This window comes from Sciurus vulgaris (genome assembly GCF_902686455.1).
Source record: "Sciurus vulgaris genome assembly, chromosome: 11".
NCBI classification, from domain to species: domain Eukaryota; kingdom Metazoa; phylum Chordata; class Mammalia; order Rodentia; family Sciuridae; genus Sciurus; species Sciurus vulgaris.
Window position 1 is genome coordinate 126,022,990 of NC_136472.1, and position 24,179 is coordinate 126,047,168.

The window sequence follows — 24,179 nt, forward strand, 5'->3', positions numbered from 1 at the left end:
AAACAAGTATGTATTCTGTGAGCCTTGCCGAGCCCACACAGCAAGGGAGAGCCAAGCTGGATTCCATTCTGCTTTGCACATCAGCAGCTCTGCTGCCAGCTGAACTTCAGGGCAAAAGCTGTGCCTGGTAATAATGCAGGCAGTAGGGATGGCACAGCTGGCTTGACATGAGCAGTTAATAGGGGACACACTTGCCCTTGATTATTTGGGGGAGAATGAGAAACGGAAGGAGATAAAGACTTGCAGAAACATCCATCATCCTCAACAAAACTGGTGCACAGCAAGGAAAAATCTGCTTTTACTAGTCATCAACAACATGCCTCTCTGTGTGTGCTTGTTTATGTTTAGGTAAACCTGGCCTCCCACTCACTAAACAGACTGGGCAGACAGGGAAAAGCAATCAGCTCTGTCAACTGCCACCATGTAGAGACTAGCTAAGGGGAAGAGTTGGGGCTGAAACTGCATTGGCCTGTTTTGTGCCCCAAGGATCTGAGAACTCATTCATGGTGGGGCTCCATCTAGCATCCTTTTTGCGTATATCCCACGTATTGAGAGAAACCCAAAGGGAAGGACAAAGGGGTCAAAGGAAAATGCAAATTTTGGTTTTCTTTCTTTTCTTAGAATGTAATTTCTCAATGTCCATTTCTTCTCACCCTTTTATGACCAAGGATTAAGTTCCCTATATGGAAGACTGAGCCAGAGCGCTCTTCTGAGCCATGAGAGAGCAGGGGAAATATGGGCAGGATAGGAGATATTGGAGGCTCTTAGTAGATTTGGGGTTCCTGGTGGGGAATGCCATTCTGGGTAAAGGTCTCATGGGAAGAGCTGTGAGTTTCTTGGGTCAGGAATTGTGAGATGTGGATGAAATTTTGCATATCATCTGAATAGTGGGTGCTGAAGTCCTGGGGATGTTACCTAGGTACAGGTTTAGAATTCCTGAGATCCTAGGAGGATCACGTGTTTTGGGCTTAAATAAAACAAGGCAGGATAGCAACGGGGCAGCTTGAAGAGTGAAATGGAATACTCTTTCTCAAGAATAATGAACCCAAGAGGCACCACATAACCATGGTGATCTCTCAAATGGAATTTGCTCTAGCACAGGCGTTCTCAAAGTGTGGTCCTCAAGCTAGTTGCTTCCACATTGCCTGGGAACTTGGATGAAACACAGATCCTCAGGCTACTCCTCTGACCCACTATATTAAAAACCCTGGGGATAAGGCTCAGAAATCTGTATTTGAGCCTTCCAGATGGTCTGATGCCCACTGAAGCTTGAGAACTACTGGTCTAGATCATGTAAATGAATTGTTGCCTAAATGAGCCAGATTCTGCAGGCTCATTAGAATTCAGTTGCCTTCTTACTAAAGGTCAGAAGAGACAGGCCAGATGCCAGATGCCCTGTGTGTGCTTCAGGTGAGCTGACCTAGTTTTACTTTTGTCTTGCAGCTCTGGGTCTCCTGCCCTTTCCCAAGAATGAACCAGACCACATCACTTCATTGGCACAAGATCACACTTTAGTTCAGAGACACATTTGCATAAATACTTGAAATGGGTCCACCCCGGCAGGTGGCAGCCTGAGAACATGTGGCTCTCCACAACCCTGTGACCAACACTGTGGCCCTTCAGATGGTGACTTTTAACACTGAAGACAGTCATTTCCAAAGACAGCTTGGGTCACAGCTACAGAGCTTGCTTTGACATTTGCCACTGACTCCCTGCGCTACACCTCTCTTGTACTAATGTTTTTTCCCCTCTGAGGTAGATTATTTATCGGGGAAACCAAATAGAAAAAAACACTTTTCTTTTTTTAAATTTAACTTTGCTAGTCCTTTTGCAAACAGTCTGGCTCTGAGTCTCCCATTGAAGTCAATAAGTGCACTTTTGCCTTTTAACCTATGCCCTCTATTTGAACCTGAGCAAGGTCCAGTCCACTAGACAGTTGACTTAGGATCTGTCATCCCCATCCCCTCTTCTCCTCCCCCTTATGAATTCAGGCAGTACCCAAGGGGCTGCGGCAAAAGAAGGCCTGGGCAGACCATGCCACCTTGATATGCAGGGTCACCAGAGGGGACCCCTGTCCACACCCCAGGACCCCAAGTCCATGAGCACAAGACCCTTTCCCACCGCATGATCACAGGGGACACGGCTGACTTCCACAGGGCTTGGCATCCTCGGGTTTCAGGGCCTTGCTACAGGTGGTGGAGGCCTGGCCTGAGGGGTCCCTGCATTCCACAGTTCGCCGCTGCCAACCACCTCCACAGGTACTGGAGCACTCAGACCAGTCCCCTAGCACCCACTGCACATGGAGCAGTGGTTGGATGATGTTGGTGGTTGCTCTCTCTTTGTTGTTTTGTATGCTGAAGTCCACATCATTTGGAACAAAGAAGGTGTATTTGACTTTGGGGGGGAAGACCTCACCAGGGACAGTCAGGAGCTGTACTGTAAGGGGCTCAGGTAGGGGCCGGAAGCTCTGTAGCCGCTCCAGGGTGGCAATGGAACCACTGTACTTCAGGATGGTCCCCTTCACCAAGATGTCCTGCTCTATGGCAGAGATGGACAGATTGCCATTGAGCAGGTACCGCCCGTCAGTGGTCTTTAATGCTAGGTAGCTGCCATCATTCTGGACCCCTGGGTGGCTCCGTTGTTTCACATCAATGTTTGTGGCACCAGCTGGGATGGTAACGATGTCATTGTAGCCATAACTAGAATAAGAACAGAGAGACACTGTTAGGACTGGTGGCAGTCTAGGTCCTTAGGTTGTCCTTGAAGTGGACACCCCAGGTGCTGGGAATGGGCAGATAAAAACAATTATGCAATAATAAAGCAGTTGCCCCATAGTTCTAAATAAATTAGCTGTTAAAACAGACAAAAATGTCTTGTACATTAGGATTTTCAAGGGTTTTGCTTCATCTGGCAACTCTATTGTAGGTGTTTGAGTTAAGGAGTTGGGATGGATGGATCTTAACAACATAGAGGGGGAACCCAAAGGGGTTTGAAAATCTGCATTGGTACAGACAAATCTGGTACTTCATGACTCAAATGAGATCTCAAATATTTCTAGTTCCTTGTGTTGGCGTAAAACTAGGCTTGGCCACATACACACCCAGACTTCAAACCCATGTGGAAAAATTGGATCTTGCAACCTGCTCCAGGACTGACCTGGGCGGAAGTCCCACATCACCTCTTTGAGTCAGTCAGCATCTATGGTTACATGGACTCAGGACAGGATCTCAGGATGTGGGGGCAGGTAAAGCTTGCTTCTTTAGAGCCACCTTTTGAGTATACGAAGCCATGAATACCAAGCTTCTGCAGTGAGAGGAAGCTATTTAGGGAAAAGTGTTCATCCATTATAGGCATAGGGTTTTATGTAGAATGAAGAAAACTTAGTTCTTTTTTTCTCCTTTGGGGATCTGGGTTATAGAGGCTGGGGAGAAAGTGAAGAGTATTGAGGAGGATAGTCAGTCTAGTTCTTTGCTATTCTTGTCATGTGCCCAGCCAGGACTAGCTGTTTAGCCTAGGGCTATAACAGTATTCAAGGCCCATAGTCTAGTGCCTAAGAGGAAGTTGCTAAAGGAGCAACAATCTGAAGAGCTCATAGTTTCCCACCCTATATCCTTTGAGCTTAAATTTGAAGACTCCCAAGTTGGCTACTATGAGACACACATGTATACATATATATATATATATATATATATGACATATACATATGTATATATGCATATATGTATATATTATACTATATACACATATATATGTGTGTGTGTGTGTATATATATATATATATATAGAGAGAGAGAGAGAGAGAGAGAGAGAGGGAGAGAAAGAGAGAGAGAAAGGTAAATGAATATAGGCAGGGTAGAGCAAGCATAACTAGGAAAGTGAACACTTACCTAGTAAGTGAACACTTTTCAAAGACTCTGAGGAATTACAGATGGAGTAGGGGGAGGAGGCTTGGATGATTACCTAGCTGCCAGAAAAATATATATGTACTAGTGCCAGAATGGCAGAGTGTAGCCTCTACCATGTGGCCATGCCCTTATTCTCCAGGAAGTGCATGAAATGGCAGGAAAAAATAATCCTCAAGGACTTAAGAAATCCAGGTTTTCCTTCTGGCAGTCATTAACTATCAGTGTGATCTTAGAAGAGTCACTTAATCATTTTTTGTGTTAGTTTCTTTGTCTGAAACATGGAGAACAGTAGTATTGGTCTTGCCCACCTCATAAACTTATTTTAGGAATCAGATGAGGCCATAGAAGTAAAGGACTTTGAAAAATTCTAGGAGCTATATGAATGTGGGGCATATGGATGTTAGAAAAGTATTCTGAGTTCTCAGATTTGTGAGAATGCCAAGCCACTGTTTTGTACCCTCTTCTCTGAAGATTCATCTAGGAGAGGACAGGGCTCACCAGGCTTAGGGTGAGATGTCTTTCCCAAAACAGAGGCCTGAAGGAACTGTTTTTTGGCAAAGAGCCAGATTACTCAGCCGAGCCCTCCTGCAGATTGACTCAGAGCTGATACATCATATCCAGGTGGCCTCCCTCTAATAAAATAACAGCTGCCCTGAGCTCCATTCTTTCTACACACTTGACCCTGTGCCAAGTGCTCCACACATTCCATTGCATGAAATCCTTACAATGACTCTCAGATGAAGGTTGATGTTCTACAGAGAAGCTGTAGCTCAGAGCATTTAAATAACTTGCCCAGTCTACAGAGCTATTAAGTAGCAGCTGCAGTTCAAACTTGGGCTGATTGTAGTACAATGTCTGATATGCTCTTCTGCCAAGGTACAATTTCTGGGGAGGCTCACCTGGAAGGGGTGAAGGAACTGGAGACCTTCCTGCATGAGTTGCCTTTGCCTCCACACACCCCACATTTATCCAGCTTCCTAGGGGAGTCCACCACATGGTCACAGCCAGCCTTGACACACTGGCCTCGGACACAGATGGCCAGAGTCTCTGGACCACATAGAGTACCATCGATTACCTGGGAAAGGAAAGGATGATAGGGTATATGGAGCAAAGCAGCAGCCTGCAGGAGGGGTGTGCATAGGTGCCTTCTTCCCCCTCTCTGATCTGAGTCCAGTAGGATTCTCACCTTGGCTTCAAACACTTTGAACTCACTCCTCCCCCGGGCTCTGCAGAACAACTTACAGCGGTCCCGGGGGGACACCCCCGAATATTTGGGGACCCACTGCAGGAGATTCCCATCGATGTCAGTGTAATTGTAGGCATTATATTTCTCACACTGCTGCTCTCTGAAGCTTTTCCCTAAAAAGAGTAAGAAATGGTGTGAACAAAACACCGCTGTTGAAGTCAGGAGGAGCTAGGTGGAGAAATACCATGATTCCATTTCCCTTTCTTGCTCTAGATTTTGGACTTAACCCAAGGAGACAGGCCCAGTGTCATGAGGGCCCAATGTTCCTAGACACAGACTGATCTAGATGCACATGTGATCCTTACTCAAAGGGATAAGAAAGGGAATCCAGCTTCCTGCTGGCCTTTCTGGGACAAATATCCTTTCCATTTGGAAAGATATTGATTCTATTTTACAGATGAATAAACTTAAGTGGGAATAGGGAGCATTCCCTATTCTGGAAGGTACAGAATGATGCATGGGACTTTATTTTTGGGACTCTGCTAATTGTACTCTATTTTGATTTCCTCAGTGACACTGGGCATGGGGCCAATGGCTCTTTAACCTGTATGTCTAGCTCAGATCTTGCTGCTATACCCCACTTTCTGTAATTCTGGGTGTTTATGGGGGAGCTCCATTTGCATGTACTACTGTTTCCTCCAGCTCAGCACTGCCAAGCACCATCTGGTCCTTCCACTAACTGGTTTGGTTTTCACTTGATGATACTACCATATTTCAGTCTTGAGACTAGCGAGCATTCTCAACTCTCCTGAACATTTGAGCATCTCTATCCACTATTTCCAATCCATCATGAAGTCCTTCCGTATATTTAGGAAAATTTGTGATCTAAAATGCTTGCATGTTACTCTCACCATCCCCATCAGATCTCATGGCTTCCCATGGCATCCAGTATCTAGCCTCCTACATGCACCTGTCTCCCTCCTCTCTGCTCCTCATCACTTGCAGATTAATCCATATGAAATAAGATATGGGTGTTTCCCCTGACACATCCTGAAATTAGACCTGGTCTTCCTACCATGATTTTCCACCCTAGCTGTGAATTTGAATGGCCTGTGGAAACTTCTAGACACAGATGTGGTGCTCCACCCCTGAGGTTCTAAGTCACTACAGTGGAGGGGGTCTGGACTGTGTCTGGGGAAGCTTCCAAGTTACCTAAGGGGACAGCCATCACAATCTGATTCAGACTTCAAGGGCCTTTGCAGTTTGGCCCTGATATGCTAGCAAATTCTACAAATGATGGTGCTTCTCATACCTTTTCCTTATCTTGAAATGTTCCCTCACAACTTGCCACCATCTCAGTTCTCTGGGCCTGCCTTGGTCCAAACTCCCCTCGAAGCATCTGCCTTGCCCAGTCTTTTCCTTTCTCTGACTTCCTTCCGTACCTAGGGTCTGTGCCTCATAGATTAAGCCTTAATTGCTAGATGAATTGGTTTGGTTCTCTAATCAGAATGCATTTTTATATCATTTATAACATCTATTATAGTTCTAGACACACAAGAGTACTAAAAAATACTTGATTGAAATGACAGACCTTGGTATATCTGAAATCATGTTACCTATTGCCTGTGTCTACCATGTACCTTATATTTATTCCTTTCCTTTCCCAGGAACATCTTAGCCTGTATGTCAGGCAAACTCTCACAATTCCAGAGCAAAGTTTCTACAGTCTCATGCCATTGCTGATTCTTGCAAAATTGCAGAGCCTATTAGACATCAAATCAATGCCAGGGTGTCTTGGCATTTGGACGAGCCGGTCCTAAACCTCTGCTTGTCTTTATGTCTGCCAACACTTCCTGGAGCTGTCCAAAGAGAAGCTGGATGGGCTGATTGGGTGAAAAACTTCTAATGATTCCCTTTCATAAGTTTCCTGAGGCCCCTTACTGCCTCTAAGTTAGTGGGTGTGCTTCTAGCACATCCCAGAGGAGAGGAATATGCCAGGGAGAGGTGGAGGTAGTATTGCTTCCTGGGACAGTTCTATCAGGTAGTTGCCATGCCCCCAAGGGAAGACGGGCAACTCTTCTCAGCAGGAATGTACACAGGAATCAGATTCAGAAATCCTCTCTTTTCCCCAGGCTGAGTGCTGGCTGGAGAGACCTTGGAGGTTTGGCTCTGACACTTGCTTTGGAAAACACTTCCATTCTGTGCATAGATGAGGGTTCAGATGCCTCCAGGAGGATTATTGTCCTAGACATTAGCCCCTGAGCAAAAGCCCTTCCTCAGTAAGTTTGGTCGGGAGTGATACACTCTGTCTCCACATCTTGGAAGATCAGGGCAGTTTCTCTTTTTGACTTTGCCAGCATTTCTCAACATAGTAAGAATTGTCCTGGGTTCCCAAGAGCAACCCCCAAGTTTGCAGAACCCATTTAAGTCTGGATCACAGGTTCAACTCTGTATCCTGGGACCCTTCTCCTCCCCTGGGGATCTGGTTGCAGCAAAAACAACAGCTGCTGTAGCAGGTGTGGCCCTAAGTGGCTATTACCATCAGGTGGGCATTCCTCCGTGTGGCATGACTGGTACTTGGATCTCCGACCCAGGCAGTATCTTCCTCCATTCTGAGGCTCTGGATCTTTACACTCACGATGTGAAAACTGTACTCCTCCTCCACAGGTCCGGGAACATTCTCCCCAGGGTCCCCATGAGGACCAGCCTCCATCCACAACGACCTGCAATATACAGTGCCACTGGATCAGAAGCAAAGGTTGGGGCGCTGGGTCTGACTTTGTCATCTAGCTATTCTCATCTTGGTGCATGAAGTTCTGTAAACTGCTTAAGTTATTTGTTTAATGGCTGTGTGGCCTGCCTAGCTGCAGCTTTGTGGACACCAAGGCTATGCTGGTCCCATTCACAGTTGACTGCCTGGTGTATAAGACAGTACCTTACCTTCAGTCAGGTGCAACAGAATAACTGCTGAATAAATGGAAGAAAGCCTTTTATAGAGAAACAACTGGATTTGACACCATGGTTCTTTACGACGGCACATTTTGTTCTCCATGGGATACTTGGCAGTGTGCACAGACACTGTGGTTGTCCCAGTTGAGGAGGGTGTCTACTGGCTTCTAGAAGGCTGAGCCCAAGGATGCTGCTAAATTATCAAGAGTGCACAGGCCCCACAGTAAGGATTTATCCCAAATGTCACTAGCACCAAGGTTGAGAAATCCAGGTCTCAAGGAAGAGTCACTTAATGGTGCTGCCACTAGTCTACCAGCTACTGATTCCAATGCTAGGATAATGCCTGGGACATACACAATTACACCCAAGTGTATAACCGCTTTATGGGGAGAAAGCTTTGCCTCTTGGTTCAAAGCATTATAAAACACATGTACATATAAAAAACAAAAAATACAGAAGAGTGTGAGAAAGGAAAGGCATACTCTTTAAAAACACCACTTCTCACCTAAAACCATTGACATGATCTTCATCAATTCCTTTCATATTTTTGCTCCAGATATATAATCATGAATATGTGGTGTTTTCATTTTACAGAGACAATTCTGTATATATAAATTATTTTTGATCTGCCTTTTCTCCATAAAAATAGAGGATAAATATCATCACTTCACTCTCTCCCTGCATTTAGCTTGGTTCTGCTTCTGGAGGTGGGTGGACTGACCTCTCTCCTCTCCCTTCAATAATGTGGAAAGAGAATGAATGGGGGATTGGGAGGTTGCTGAGTTGAATCTGTGAATCCTGCACTGGTGCAGGTTTAGGATGAGGGTATGTGGCTTATTATGAGGCCCAAAAGGCTGCTGAAACTCAGTACAGAAGACAGGCCATGGAGGGCAGCCCCATGGAGTGAGTTCGGGCCACCCTGGCGATTATGCGCTGGGTGGGGACCAAGCTGTGAAACAAAGCGGATGCTGTTTCATAGTGATGGCTCCGTGACTCGCAGTAAGGGAAATGTGATCGGCCTTGCAGTTTGGATGTATTAAGAGCAGTGCAAAGAAGTGAATCATTTAAAAACCCTCACTGGCATTGCCTTGGTTTTTCATGCAAGTTTCCTCTGTACTGGGCCAAGTTTTCTCTGCCTGGTCAGAGCAGCTCCAATTCCTTCTCTCTTCCTCCTCTTGAAGTATGGAATTCCACAATGACTCTCATTTCCCTGATCTCTAATTAGGAATTCAGCTCAAATATGGGTAGGCTATGAACACTTGTCACTCAATCCTTAATGAAATGTTCCTGTCTATGTCACTCTTTTCATTTACAATGGAATTTCGAAAGGCTCTCTTTTATTCAGTGCCCATCTGGCCTTCATACCACTCACCAATCTGCACAAGCTCTCGATTCAGCCCCAAAGCAGTTCTAAGGGTGAGTTGTTGGAACCCCGGAGCAACGGCAGCATCCCGTAGACCACGAGTACAGTCTCTAAGGGCTCCTTGCTTGGAGGGATAAATATGCTTGGGTTTGTTATAAGATGAGTGATTTTACTTAGAAGTCAGAAGTTGCAGCCTAGCCTGAGGTCTCATAGTTCCAACTTTCATGTAAAGTTCCACCCTTGAAAATAGCCCTCACCCTCCTCCTCCTCCTCCTTTGTCCCCCTTATATTCTCCCTCCTCCTTCCTCACCTTGGGCCTATCCACTTCTTCCTCTGGCAGGCAGCTGCCATCCAAGCAGATGTGCCCAGGTCCACAGGAAGTGCCATCAGCCCAGGGCAGGCTGCCATTCTTTGTGTGACAAAGGGGCTCAGAGTCATCTGTGTGGCACCAGAGCTGGGTGCAGATATCCTGCACAGAGGTGTTGGGGCAGTGGCGAAAGCCAGCCCCAAAGATCTGCTTGCACTGTTGGTCCAGCTGATAGAGGGCTCTGCGGCCCGGGAGGTCTGTGGGGAGGGGCAGGGCTGAGGTGGGGGCATCGAGGAGACAGTCCCCTGAGAAAAGAAGAAGCAGAGGAGTAAGAACAAGGGGCAGGGCCTCTTTCTCAGTTTCTGTGACCCCACATTACATTCAAGTTCCATATGATGCAGTTTAAGGTCTCATCGTGGTTTCCTTGACCTCGATCTAAACATTGTCAACACCCAGTCATCTAAGAGTGTGTCTTATTTTGACTAATGGTAGCAGGAAGTTTTGTAGGACTGACTTTCTTTCATTACCAGAACATCTAGGATGCATTCCACGTAACTCCCAGTGTGGACATAGTCATCTAACCATACCCTTAAGCCACATCACGATAACTGGGGGTATAATTATCCTCTTAAAAGTCACAACATGCAAATAAAGCCCAAGTATTGCTGTTGATAATCTATATTTATACCACTTACCTCCCTGCCTCCCTCAAAGAGAAGACTATATTGTGTCACTGCTTTATTCAACAATTCAAGCTGTTTTAACCAGGCATCCCTGGCCTCCCACCTTTTGCTCTCACACAACCTGATAACTGCCTCTGCCATTTCTGAGCTATCGTAGGAGCAACCACTCCAGCCTGGAACATTCTTTCTCCTCTTCACTATAGACATTTTTCCATTCCTTTAAGCTCTGCTCAAACTCAACTCTTTCAGACAAACTTCTTAGGCTGACTCCACCTGCTTTGATGAATAAATCTAAATTAGCTCAAAGCTCAGGCTACGGGAAGATGGTGCAAGGAGGAGCACTCTTGGGGGATTCTTAGAATGCCTTTCTAGAATGACACACTCCTGATGTCTCTCCCCACCCTAAGAGCATTCTGAGAAAGCACAGGTCTTGGGATTCCCCAAGTTGGTGCAGGTGCCAAGAGCTGTCCCGGAGGCCCTCTGGGCAGGTGGGCAGGGAGAAGCAGAGAGGAAGCCAAGTGGGGCCTACCGTGGCCATCATCCAGGAGCTCTGTGAGGTACATGGCACTGCAGGGAGACCAGGGCAGAGTCTTGTTCAGGTGGACGAAGAGTGGTGCCATCATGTGGTGCTTTCCCATGGGCCCAAAAAGCCGTGCGCAGGTCTTAGAGTCGTCGTGGGGCATGCTGAGAACGTGCCCTGGGGGAGCAGAGAGACCACTGTTAACTCTACCCTTTCCCATGCTCCCCACATGACCAGCTGGTGATGGTTTTGGCAGTGCTACCAATGAACAGCTCCTTGTGGGAAGAGCCACACATCGACTACCTGGAGATTTTTGTTTCGAGTCTTATCTATTCCAGGAAGCATTCTCAGATGACTAAGGAACATTAGTACCCTTTATTTTTTGTCTGTGCCTGTCTGAAATTCACTTTCATCTCTACTAGTTGCTGTCCAACATTATACCCCAAACCCTTACTGCTCAGTTATAAAGAGCATCATGGCTCTACCTGGACTCTTCAGGTGACCTTTGATGATGCCCCAGGACACTTCTAGTGTTTTGTTCTTTGGTAGGAGTGGAGTTTATAAGAGTATGCACCATGTCTATGGTATATAGCCCACTCTGTCAGAATCATGAGATATGATGGGCAAGGGCGAGGGCTATTTCTTAGAATCTGGGCAACTTTGAACCCAGAAGAGGTGGTTTCCTCCTATATGTGGTCATGTGGCTTTGACATGGCAAATCTTACCTAGCTCATGGGCCAGGGTGTAGGCTGCCTGGAGACCTTCATCCTCGATCACAGAGCAGCTCTTGTTAGGGTCGCATATTGTGCCGATGTCCGCCACGCCCAGGGTGTCACACGACCCTTCCTTTCCACAGAAGTTCTGCTTGGTGAAGAGAGCCATTGGAGATTGCAGCATGTGGGCAGCAGGTATGGGACCACAGGAAGGCCCCAGGTACACAGTAATCTCCCCACTGGGCATTACATGGGATACCCAACTACTGGCCTAAGCACCCCCCCCCCCTTTTTTTTTTTTTTAGGGTGCTGGGGATTGAACCCAGGGCCTTGTGCTTACAAGGCAAGCACTCTACCAACTGAGCTATCTCCCCAGCCCCGCATCCCCTGTTTTAACTGAGCTTTTTAAAGGTGTAGGTAGCAGTAGTAGAGCTCTATTTTTTCCGGATATCTCACTTCATGGGCCTGCATGATTGGGTTTTTCTACCTCAGTTATGGTCAAGCTAGTTCACCCATCCTTGTCTTTCTAACTTGGAGAGTGATCCATGAAAAATTTCTTTCATTAAAAAACAAAGCAGGGCATAGTGGTACATGCCTATTAATGTCAGCTACTCAGAAGCCTGAGGCAGGAGGATCCCAAGTTTGAGGCTGGCCTGGGCAACTTAGCAAGACCCTGTCTCAGAAATAAATTAAATAAATGAATAAATAAATAAATAAATAAACAAACAAACAAAAAGGGAATGTAGCTCAGTGGTGCTTGCTTAGCATGTGTGAGGCACTGGGTTCCATCCTCAGGATACTGCAAAGAACAACATCAATAACACACACAAAGCTGTCAAAAGAGCCCTGTGTTCTCTCATGGGCCACTCATATAAGAAAGCCTGTTCCCTGTTTCATCATGACAGCATCTTAGGGCTGACTAGGACTTCATAGGCTTATTTTGAGAGGCAGAACAGCACAGTCGTTCTGAGAAAGACTCTACAGAAGTTCTGCTTGATGAAGAGAGCCATCAGAGATTACAGCATGTAGGCAGCAGGTTTGGGACCACAGAAAGGCACCAGGTACACAGGAATCTCCCCACTGGGCATTACATGGGATACCCAACTACTGGCCTAAGCATCCCCTGTTTTAACTCAGTTTTTTAAAGGTGTAGGTAGCAGCAGTTGAACTGAGTGGGTTCAACTATGGGCATTGCCACTGTGTGGCAAGAGAGCCTTGTAGCCTCCCTGTGCCCGTTTCCTCCGTTGTAAAATGGGATAGCACCATACTTGGCCCTGGGACTGTTGTGAGTCCTGAAGGAGTTGACAGGGCCTGGCACGCATTATCACATTCCCTTGTCTTCAGGAAGTTGTATGTTTAAATCATGCCTAATGGGTAAGCAGCTCTCCTGCCACGGGAAATCTTGAGGGACCCCCCTGGTTACCTGCCCCTATGTTTAACAACCACTGAAGACAGAACCCTTGCTCCACTTCCAACCCCAGATCACTCACTGAGCGGCTTGAGCTCGTTTCCTCTTGTTATGACCTCAGCAGACAGCTGGTCATGAACTTTTGGAAAAGAGCCCTTACAAGATTCTTCTCCTTCCCTTGCAAATACCTCACACTTGTCCTCATGACCTCCTCCTCTTCCATTCCAAGCATGAGGCTTCTGGCATCCAGCTGAGGCCAGCAGGGAGACAGTTCCCATGTTTGGGCAGGCCTAGTGGCCCTCCCTTTGATCCACCCAGCCTGTCTCCCTTCAGGCCCAGGACTTTTGGAGCCAGCCCACACACCTGTCTGGTGAGCAGGATGGCCGTGTCGTAGTGCTCAGGGTGGCGGTCACTGAGATGGTTGAAACGCCGCTGCCAGTTGCAGAAGTTGCGCAGGGTAAGCCCACCATTGTCTGACACCTCTGGGCCCCATTTCTCATCTTCCACTATCAGCACTTTGACCACCATGAGGTTGATGGAGTTCCTGATGCTGGGGTGCTTGTAGATGCGGGCTGCCACTGACATCAGGGTCAGCATGTGGTTCTGTCAGGAAGGAGGAACAAAGGGAAGAGGGAGATATTCAATCTCAAGGCCTTTGGCCTGCCCTCTGCCATCATGGCTTGTAACAGGGCACTGACCTTGTTCCTGCCAGGCTCTGGGTTGAGAATTTGGTATATTATGTCTTGCTGTGATTCACAAAACTCTTGTGGGCTTGGTATTATTTCCCTTCATTTTCCATGGTAGAAAACTGAGGCTCAGCGATCATAAAGTGAATGAGTGGACAGCCAGCATTTGAACCCAGATGCTGGCTCCAAAGCTTGTGCATTTAACATCCAGACAAGCCACATGTGGAATTAAAATTTAATAAAATTAGAAGACAATTCTTCTATCACACTGGCAATATTTTAAGTACATAAATAGCCATATATAGCTCCTGGCTATTGTTTTGGAGCTGCAGATAGAATGTTCTTTTGGGCTGCATGGTTTATTCTGCCTTAATCTGGACACCAACTGTCTTCCTGCCAACCTCCTCCCCTTCCCTGGCCTCAGCCTGGAAGCAATGATCTGAGGGCTGAAGGTTAGAGTTTCTCTTTTGGAATTCAGCCAGGCATTTTCCTAATGTCTGTTGGGGTAATTTCTACTCCTCAGAATGGGAATTGTTAACCTCAAACTTTGCTCATTATAATAACTACTCCTAGCAATAGCTACTCTGCATCAGCCACTGGCTCATTAAATTCTCACAATAACTCTATGAAGCAGACAGAGAAAGTGGAGAGTCACACAAGTTCAGTAACTTGTTGAAGGTCATACCACTCTTAAAGCCAGGATGCCAGCCCAGGTATGTCTGTCTCTGACATTCATACTTTTCTCATTAAGTTTCTCAGAGCTTGGCTTGTTGGTGTTTGCTTGGATATCCCCGAAGGATTTATTCCTTTCTGCCTGGGACTTGAGAGAATCCAGAGGGCCTAATGAGACCCATGTGCTTAGGATCCCACCTGCTCTCAGTTCCACCCAGGCAGCTGAAGGAACCTACATCATTGCTTGGCCTCTATTCTGTCCTTGGGCTGCCAACTGCTCCCTTGATGAATTCCAAGGCTTTGAGTGGAAGCCATATGGGAGCTGATTCTCCTGCCACAGGGACTTCTTGAAGTCACCCTCTTGGATTATTTTGCAGAGGTAGAGACAAAGGGACAGAGGCAGGCATGCCTTCAGTTTGTAGTTTGGTCAGCTGGGCTGCTGTTCATGTGCTCTGCTTCTCTGTTCTCTGGAGCACCACCTCCTATCAGCCTCTCTTTCTGTTCTTCTGTGGTCTGGAAAATGGGAATGGAAGGAGGGGAAAGGCTAGAGAGGGAAATTCCAACAGGGCAGGCTGCGTGTGGGAGTTCCAGATGAGTCTCATTTTTTTGTGAATGGGACCTGTCTGTTCACCTCAAAGGCAACAAGCCAGGTATTTTGTTAGTCCTACCAAAAGGAGTTGGCAGGTTACTAAGTGCAGGTTATTTAGCATGTCAAGCACTCTAGTTAGGTTTAGGCTGAGGTAAATATCTTATCAGTGAAGCTGAAACTTGGCATTTGCTCCTGGAGTTAGATTCCTAAAAGAAAAAAAGCGATCACATATTATGCAACTGGGGGTGAGCACTGAGGAATGATAGCTTGCTGAGGCTGATTCCTGGCCACGTCTTCACTGCTTCTGGGGTTCAGAAAGATTCTCCTAGTCTCTCTAGGAAGGAGCAGGGCCTGACAGGCAGGGACCACAATGTTGGAATTTCTTCCAAGGCAACCTACCATTGTCCTCACAAGATTTCTTCTTATCGAGTCTCCTCCATTGCACATTCAGAAAATTGGGGAAGATGAGATCTTTCAAATATGGTGTGAAGCCAAGAGATGCCAGTTGTTTAGCATTGGGCCATAGCAGGTCAGCACAAGGAACCAAGACTTGAGATCTGAGAAGAGTCTGTCTGCTCCAAGCTGACCAGATCAGACTGAGTGAAAGATGATGCATTGGTCATGTCCTCAGTGAAGATAAAGGAAAACAGTATAAATTGTTGCATGAAAGTAGGGGTAAGACAAAGGAAGTTTCCCAGAATTAAGATTTGCAGGGAGCCTCTTCTCTGTAGTTTAGGGAGCTCATATGATTATCTTCTCCAGACACTGCACAGCTGTCAGGCCAGGGAGCTGGCTGAGGAGCCATTTTGCCTCAAGGTGATGGGTTGGACTTGAAGACATATGAGATTCCTCCTGATCACTCACCATCTCAGAAGATAATTTGTATTGCCAGGATTCCACGGTCCAATGTTCCTCTCAGAATCCCAAGCCCTGTCCTGTTGACCTCTTCTTATCTATTGTGTTACTGAGCAGCTCTGTCATCCCTACCATTGCCTACTCCCAGTTGGCATCTCAGAAACACTGAAAGGAGATTTGCATTTTCAGGGTATCTGGGAAAGACCACTGAGCCTGGGCCAGGTGTGTCTTGGGTCTGTGAACCTCTGATTCCCAACTAACCCACTGGGTTCGCAGGGCAAGCCTAACTTCCAGTTGTACAGGGAGCAGGCCTAGTAACTGATCAAGAGAAAGGTCAGATGGCTTGTTCTACCACCTGGAGTCTATTTATACCTCTCACACCTCCTTACTCACCACAGAAGTGCAGGCAGCGTGCCCAAGAATGTGAATAAGATCCTTCCCCACCTCATACCCAGGATTACAGGGTCCATGGTTTGCAGGCAACCTCCAAAAATCCCAATAAGTGAATTGGGATCATGATCAACCTGGCCAAGAATGGTCAAACAAACCTGCTCTTGAGTGACCTGGAAATCTTACGCCCTCAACTCTTGTTAGTGAAAGAAAGCATTTTGTGGGGAGCGTTCTTCACTGGTATCTACAGGAATAGAAAAAAAAAAAAAATGGCCCATTCAGATGGCAAAGATATAGACCTCTGAATCTTTGAGATACAACAAGGTGATTTCTCCCCTAGAGATCCTGTGGCAGCCAAAGTTGGGTGGGAGTCTAGGGAAGGATGAGCCTGGGTCAAACAAACTTTCAGCTGTTCTTTTTCTAATCAGAATGTCACCTTTTATTCTTTGTCCATTTGCTTATCCCATGGCAGGCCCTAAAGATTTCCCTCATGGCACAATGGCAGAGATAGAGTAGCAAGATGGGAATGTCAGTTTTCATGCTAGGGGCCATTATTCTTCCTGGCATTTCTTTAGGGCCCAAGACAATACTGGGGAAGAGATGGGGGAGAAGCAAAGGAAGAGGAAAGAAGTTAGAGGAGGAAAGAGAGGTACCTGCATGGATATCCTTTATCTTGTTTTGTTCTCCAAATAGCAAAGAGCAACGTCACCTCTTTAAAGCTTACAATGAGGTAGGACTACAAGTTGTCAGCCTTAAACACTTGGGAGTTTGGGCAAGCTGAAAAAGAAGGCCTCTCTGCTCTGTGGGAGAGCAAAGATGAAAGCAGTGGCTGGCACTCCAACAGAATGTGGCTACACCATTGTCCCATTGTGACAAATGGTTTCCTTCACTGAAGGCAACTCTAGTAAATAGCTATGCTTTGCTGAGCACCTACTTTGTACCAGGCACTGGGTGAAGTGCTTTCCATCTTTAGTTCTATCTTCAATTCAATGCTTCTGTTTTTCTGGTGAAGAAATCAAGGTACAGAGAAATAGGTAACTTGCTCAAGGACACACAGTTATTTCTCCCTAAACTCTAGGATCCTGGTTGCCGCACTACCACCCATTATTGCTGCTGCAAGAAAAACTGTAGTCTGGCCAAAACAAACCCAAAGCATGCCAGCAAGCAAGGCTGTCCCTGTCATTGTCTATGCACACCTAGTTTTTGGATATTAAGATGTTTTCTTTGGGAAATACTTCATATCTTTAGTCATTCTGACTGTAGCAAACAAAAGGGATGGAGAAGACTAATACTTTTGCCTGTGGAAAGAACATAATTCATGTATATACAACACTTGTCTTTCACCCATGAAAACTGGGATAGCTACAGAACAGGTGGGGCCCTCTGTTTCTGTTATCTTCTAAAGCAGGACACTCTTGACATTGAAAGATGATGCTATTAATAATTATGCCACAACAGGCATAAACTGGGACTGTGCTGGATGAGCTAGGCTATGTGATTACTTCAGTATGAGGACCTGTGGGAGACATTTGCCCTAGAGGACATAGGTAAGGAGATGAGATAGCTGTGACAGGAGACTGACATCCAGGGATGCTCTGGTTGGCTTTGGGGAAAGTTCACACCACTTCCAGACCATTTCTGTTAAAAAGAAAATTCAGAAGCTCAGCTTTCTGCATGAACATTGGCAGAAACTTCCCAGACAGAGCCTGGGGCACTGCTCAGCCCACCACTCACTCTGTTCTGGCCCAGGTTCATCCAGGGGGCAATAAAGCAAAGGCTGAATGCAGACAGAGCTAATGGTCTCTTTCAAGGTGGTCCTTCCTTTCAGCAAGCCTTCTTTGTCCAAGCTCTCTAACTCTGAAACCAGATAAGAAGGTGGGAGGCAGGGGCCGCTTTTGTCAAGGGATTAAGTGAACTCAGTGGTACAGAGTTCTGGAAAACTTCATTGTCGCTTAGCAGTGGGACCAGACTGGAGCATGGCTAACTCTCACAGCTTTGAAGGTGAAGGTGGTTTCTTCTCAGGATAGAGTTTCACACTTTAGCTGGATATCTTTGGATGGCTGGATTTAAGGATCTACCCCATAACATAGACAAGAGCCAGAGGGTGAACAGAGTTACACATCTCCTTATGCTAAAGAGGCAGCATGGTACAATCACAAAGAGGGCTGGACTCAGGTCTGGGAGACTTGGTTTGCAGATCTGGGCAATACTCACTAGTTGTGTGACCTTGAGAAAGTTCATGTCCTCTGTGAGCTCTCTGATACCTCACAGGTATTTCCATGAGATCATACATGTAAAACCACTCTGTAAATTGAACATACTCAGAAAATGGTGGAACCTTCCAGAAGATGGGCTCATCATGGAGCAGCCTCATAGGCACTTAGACTAGAATTGATTACATCCAGGTGTCTTCTACTCCCTAAAGGGCAGAGATGCTCTTTTCAACCCCCCCAATTACTCTAAGACACCCCAAAGTGCCTTCCATCTATGTGAATGGAGTCTATAGTGGACTTCTTGGAGAGTTATGTGTAAAGAACTCGTTTCCAGCTAGAAAGGAAAAAGGAAAAGGTTGTGGGGGTGGGGATCTCATGAAAGTCAAAGGGGGATCTGTAGAGGAAAGAGACCAGGTGGTAAGAGAGGGGGAAGGAGGGGGAAGGTGTTAGGGAGTGATATTGGCCAAATTATATTGCTGAATTGAAAGCATGTATGAATAGTAACAATAAATCCCTTCATTATGTACAACTATAATGTACCAATAAAAATATGAAAATTAAAAAAAAAAAACAAAAAACCTAACTTCCAGCTGGGGGTAAAGGGTTTGAACAGGTCAGGTGTTGGAGTGCCAAGCCTTGATTTTCATTCGTCTCTCAGTTGAGCTTATGAACCTGTTTTATAAAGCCCAAGGCATTAAGCTGAAAATCTCAGTGGCTGCAGAGAAGCCAGTGGTTGTCATAGAGACAGATGTGCCCCAGTCCCTCTCTCACCCTAACAGACGGAAACAAGGGTGCAGGTGGGCTGCCACATGATAAGACCAAGGTGCAGGGGGCAGGGCTGGTCCAGCTCAGTAAAAGACTTCTTTTCTGTATGAGACTCAGAAGCAGACTCCCCAGGGAGAAGACTGTAGCCTTCATAGGTGGTGACACTATTTTGATGCTCTATACGTGGTGCTAGGAGGGTGCAGAGGTACCTGTGTGTAGCTGTAAAAGGTCCAGAAACCTGTGTATGTGGAGAGGGAGGGTATGGGGCAGCCATCAACCAGGTCAATCCAGCTAGGATCCCAAGAGAATAGACATTCTCTGATAGCTCTGTGACAGAGAAAGCAACATGTCTCGGGTAGCAGACCTGGATTTCAAGCAGTATGAACAAAACCTGATGTAGAACTCAGTAGAGCCTTCTGCTACAGTGGCCAGGGAATCCTGAATCCCAGTGCCAAAGCATGGCTGCCTCTGGGCAGCTGTGATGTCTGCAGATGCCAAATACGTCCTTGAGGGAAATACTTGGCATCTCCAGTGTCTAGGAGAGAAGCTGAGAGAGCGAGACCCAGGAAGGTGTTTGGGAGGACATTTTGGCACAGAAGACTGAAAAAAAACAGACCTTTTTTGCTATTTCCCCATGTTCTTGTTTGGCTTTCCTATATGGTGGTTTTCAGGCAGATGTCAGAAACTGGTCTGCTCAAGAGTACGGGCACAGACTCTTCTTTCTAGATTTGTGACAAACATATCTCAGTTTCTTTCTAGTGGAGTCCTCTGGAGCTGAGCATGGTGGTGCTAATGAGATAGGAGAGACCCTCTCGTTTTCTTCTTCTGACACCTTCTTTATTACTTGCTTGGAGAAAGGAGTTGGAGGAGGCTAGTGCCTCTCTCCTGCTCTCAGTGTCAGCAGAGAAGCAAATATTTAATCGGCATCAACCAAGAGCTCATAGGTTAGAATACCCTGAGGGCTCAGAGCTGCCTTACGGTGCTCGGGACAAGCTAATGCCACAAGTGTGCAGTAGCCAGAAGAGCAGCCACATGGACCTCTCATCAGCAGTTCTTCCTGTCCCATCAATTTTTCACTGAATCTTTCTCACTCTGCACTTCCTGGTGATAGCAGAGTGGGTAAGAGCATGTGAGAAACAGAGGGCTAACTGCCTCCTTTTCTGGACTATTCTGCAAAGGTGATGCCAATACCCGTAGTGCCCCCAACAGTCGGGCACAGGTTGAACTAGAATTGGGTTTCCAGCCAAGAATGCCATCACTACAAAAGTGTTAACTGAGCTGCTATGGTGTCAGGATCCCTATTTCAGGGAACTGTGACCTCTGGGCAGATCATTTCTTTTCCAACTGGCATATCTCTGGTCCTATGCTCCCCAGGTGAAGAGAAAGATAGCTCTCTGCTTTTTTTCACTGAAAAGACCTCTTTTTCCTACTGGAAAGACCTCTTCTTTGGAGGCAGATATCAAGGCGTAGGGTGACACAAACATCTCTTGCTAAATCAGCTCTATCTTTATATCTACTTAGAAATGCCCTGGCTACAGCAGCCATTCCCTGGCCTCAGTGTTTTTTTTTGTCCCAGCTCATTTGAAAGTTAGTTGCATCTGGGCAGAGGACAGCTGGATGGGCCAAGCACAGCTCTGGCTCCTCCAAAGACATTAACTGCAAGAGTTCATTCCCACTCCCCACTCCCTCTTTTTTTCACTGAAATGTCAGTTGCCGCAGCTAAACCCCCAGGCAGAAATTTTGTTCCCCTCCCTCCTTGTGCTGGATGCTGGCACTGCCAAGTTCTGCTGGGGTTGAGCGCCAGGTTGGCAAGATAGTTCATGCCCCTTGATTAGAACCAGCTGGGCACACAGAAGTTGGGAGCCCCTTTCCAGGTTCAACTCCCTCCAGACAATGTCTTTTACTTATGGCAACCCCAGTTCTGTACCCAAAGGGCGTCAAATAGCTACCTCTTTCCAGTTCAGCTGCCTTCATTGGGAACCTCTCAAGAGACAGTAGAGAGCTGAGGACATACGGGTGGGGTGGGTGTTCTTTCAAAATGTTCAATTTTCATCTCTCTTGGGAGAAGCAGGTGCCTGGGGGATGCGTTCAAACCCACTTTCTGTTCATATCACCATGTGCTGCTGGAGACGAAGGATGAGAGGGCTGGGAGTGGGAAGACTACACTAGTACCTCCTCTCTAAATTGGGAGATGGAGTGGAGAAGCCAGGATGGCAGAAGTTAAAAATTTTGAGTTACTGCTCTTCCTGGTTTGGGGTCGGGTTTGGGAGGGTGAAGGGGGATTGGGAAGGGAAAAATTGACAGACGCTGGGAGATGTACTGGGGGCATCCAGGCAGAGCAACTTGGGAAGGCTCTCAAGAGTCCTACCTGCAGATCGGCCCCATAGAAGGCAGCCATGGACGCATCGGCCACCAGCAGTGTTTCCACGAAGCGAGCCTCAGACACAAACCGCTTGGTCCTGGCCCTCAAGGGTAGTGGCAGTTCACTGGCGTCTTCTGCCTCTTCTTTGTGCTCCTCCTCCTGGTCGTCCTCCTCGTCCTCCTCCTCGTCATCCTCTCCTCTTTCCTGCTCCTGACCCTCTTCGGTCTCCACCTCCCACTCGGGTCCGCGAGGGAGGGGGCGGGCTTCGGCTGCGGCTAACCCCGGATCCCCGCGGCGCGCCCCAAGTTTCCAGCGCTGCAGGAGGTGCGGCTGGTTCAGAGAGTCCCCAGTGCCCTGCGGTTGGATGGTGAACTCCTCGTTGGCCAGCAGGAAGGAGCCGCTCAGCCCGCGACACAGGCTGACGGCCGCCAGCGACTCCGGCTCCCCATTCACCGTGCCGGAGAAGAAGCAGCCGCGCAGTTCCCGCTCTCCCCCGGCGGCCCGACCCGAGCCCCCAAGACGCTCGATCCTGAACTCAGGCGCCAGAAAGCTGGCGTCGGGCTCCAAGCGCAGCACGAAGCCTTTGCCGAAGGCGGACAGGTGGAACGCGAGTTCGCCGGCGCTGCCCGGCAACAGTTTGGGCACCACCAGCTCCGAGGTCGGCTCCGGGGTTCCCCTCCCAGCCGGGGCGCCGCGGGCAAGCGGCGGCAACGGCAGCAGCAGCAGTAGCAGCAGCAGGAGCGGCTGCCACCGGGAGGCGGCAGGATCGGGGAGCATGGGGGCTTTGGCTGCGGCGCACGGTAGTTTGCAAGAAGTCCGCCCGATGCGGGCAGGTGTTGGTAGCCGGAGAGTGGCCCAGCCGCTCTCTCCAGGAAAAAGATCAATCAGATGCAAGGCCCACTCGGCCAGTGGCAGCTGGCGGCCACAGCGCGCGGCGGCGGCGGTCCCCTGGCGGCCCCTCTGGCTTGCGCAGCCCGCTCCTCCCGCGCTGAGCTGAGCGCTAGCAGCTGGCGCCCCGGCCCGCGTGCGCCGGTCTTCCGCCCCTGCCCCGCGTCGGCCCCGCGCAGCCGCCTCCTGCCTCCTCCACTCTCCGGGAAGCACCGAGTGGGCTGCTGAGCCCTTCGTATTTATACTTCCTTCCCGGCTTTGACATAAGAGGTTTATTTTTGATCTCTCACTATTCCCGTTTCCCCTCCCCTGGGGTCAGAGAGGGAAGCTGAAAAGAGGGAGAGAGAGCGAGAGAGAGAGGAGGAGAAAAAAAAAAAAAAAAATTGGATGAAATGTAAAACCAATCAGGAGTCAGCGAGACCCGCCCCCTCTCGCCCCCGAGAAGTGTCAATTCCAACTTCTTCCCCTTCCATTTACGTGCGGACCCACGTTAACTCCTACAATGCTGGACAGGCCCTTCAGGCAAAGCCCTTGGAGAGATCCTAGCCTCTCTATCCAGTGAGGTCAGGTGTCCAGGACAGAACCTCGGAAGATCTGTCGGAAGACCGTATTCAGATCCCTATAATCACTCCGGAGATCCCATTTTGACAGAAGAGAGGTCATAGGAGAGGTTCCAGAGCTTTTAATTGTAACGCACAAGTCGAAGGTGGAAAGGTCATACTTAAACCGTGCTCTCCACTAAAACCACTGCAAAGCCTAAAAGGACCCTATCTGTTTAAGTAACCCACTACTCTTACTACTGTGTTCCTGGGGTTCTGGGGCAGATTCCAGCACAGTGGAAGTTAACAGGGGTAAAGTCAGTAGCAAAGAGGAATCACCCCAGAGGGAAAGTTAGCACTTCCCTAAGAAGGGAAGCAGGTCTCCAACCACTATTCCAACTTTTCTTCTGCCATACAACCCTGCTGGTTATCTGAGGGACTTCAGGAAAAGTGGCAGGTCCCCTTTTACTGCTTTGCCCACAGCATCAGGTATGAGTATAAGGTTAATTCATTCTGCCTCACACCACCACTTCTTCCTGGAGAAGAGAGTGGAACCCAGTAAGAGGGATGATATGGTCTCAGGACCACAAAATTCAGCATTGGTGTCCCTCTCCAATCCTAATGGTAGAGGTCTAGATTTGGATTATGAAACCTGTTCTCTAAATACTGACTCTAGCAGCCCCTCTGTGTCCTTTCTCTCAGTTGACAGCATGGAGGATCATTTGGGATCTCCAGACCAATTGGTCCTTTAAGTCTGTGGCCAGGTCACCTACCCCAGCTACCCAACTCTCTGCTTATGCTGGGGATACTGACAGTTGAGGTCATCCCTGCTTCTTTTAGCCTGCCTCATCCCTTTCTGTGGTTGTAAAAGCCCAGCATGCATGTGAGACTCTCAGGCTTGTTACCTCCAAAGGAGAGCCCCTTATAGCAACAAAAATACTTTTGCAACTATGATATATGGGGAGAAGCCCTTCAAAATATGCCTCCCCCAAGTGTCCCTTCTCTGCTTTCTCATCAACATGAAGAAATGGCTGTGAATTAGACAAAAGGGTGAATCTACTATGCCTCCCAATGCAGTATAGTCCAGAATCTCCTTCCCTGCATAGCTTACAGGATAGGATTAAGCTGAATCTAGAATGCTTTGGGGAAACACTTCTAGAGACAGGGGGATAGAAAGAGTCACCTC

At 47.6% G+C, this 24,179-nt stretch overlaps 1 protein-coding gene across 1 annotated transcript; it reads right to left on the reverse strand.

The window, feature by feature from the left end:
* Window positions 1–1,470: 1,470 nt before the first annotated feature.
* On the reverse strand, window positions 1,471–22,571 carry ADAMTS8 (ADAM metallopeptidase with thrombospondin type 1 motif 8). Its single transcript, XM_079105515.1, has 9 exons — window positions 21,573–22,571; window positions 13,398–13,637; window positions 11,639–11,774; window positions 10,923–11,090; window positions 9,714–10,015; window positions 7,631–7,814; window positions 5,092–5,264; window positions 4,805–4,980; window positions 1,471–2,699 (listed from the first exon to the last, which is right to left on the reverse strand). The coding sequence occupies exons 1-9, from the start codon at window positions 22,341–22,343 to the stop codon at window positions 2,129–2,131; spliced, it is 2,721 nt and encodes a 906-aa protein (XP_078961641.1). The 5' UTR covers window positions 22,344–22,571; the 3' UTR covers window positions 1,471–2,128.
* Window positions 22,572–24,179: the final 1,608 nt, after the last annotated feature.

Excerpts from the sequence above, each read along its gene's own strand:
- ADAMTS8 (XM_079105515.1), bottom strand. The coding sequence starts at position 22,343 with ATGCTCCCCGATCCTGCCGCCTCCCGGTGGCAGCCGCTCCTGCTGCTG. Across the intron at positions 11,775-13,397 it reads CCATCCTGCTCACCAGACAG|AACTTCTGTGGAAAGGAAGG; the intron begins GTGTGTGGGCTG and ends TTCACCAAGCAG. Across the intron at positions 11,091-11,638 it reads CACCCTGGCCCATGAGCTAG|GGCACGTTCTCAGCATGCCC; the intron begins GTAAGATTTGCC and ends CTGCTCCCCCAG.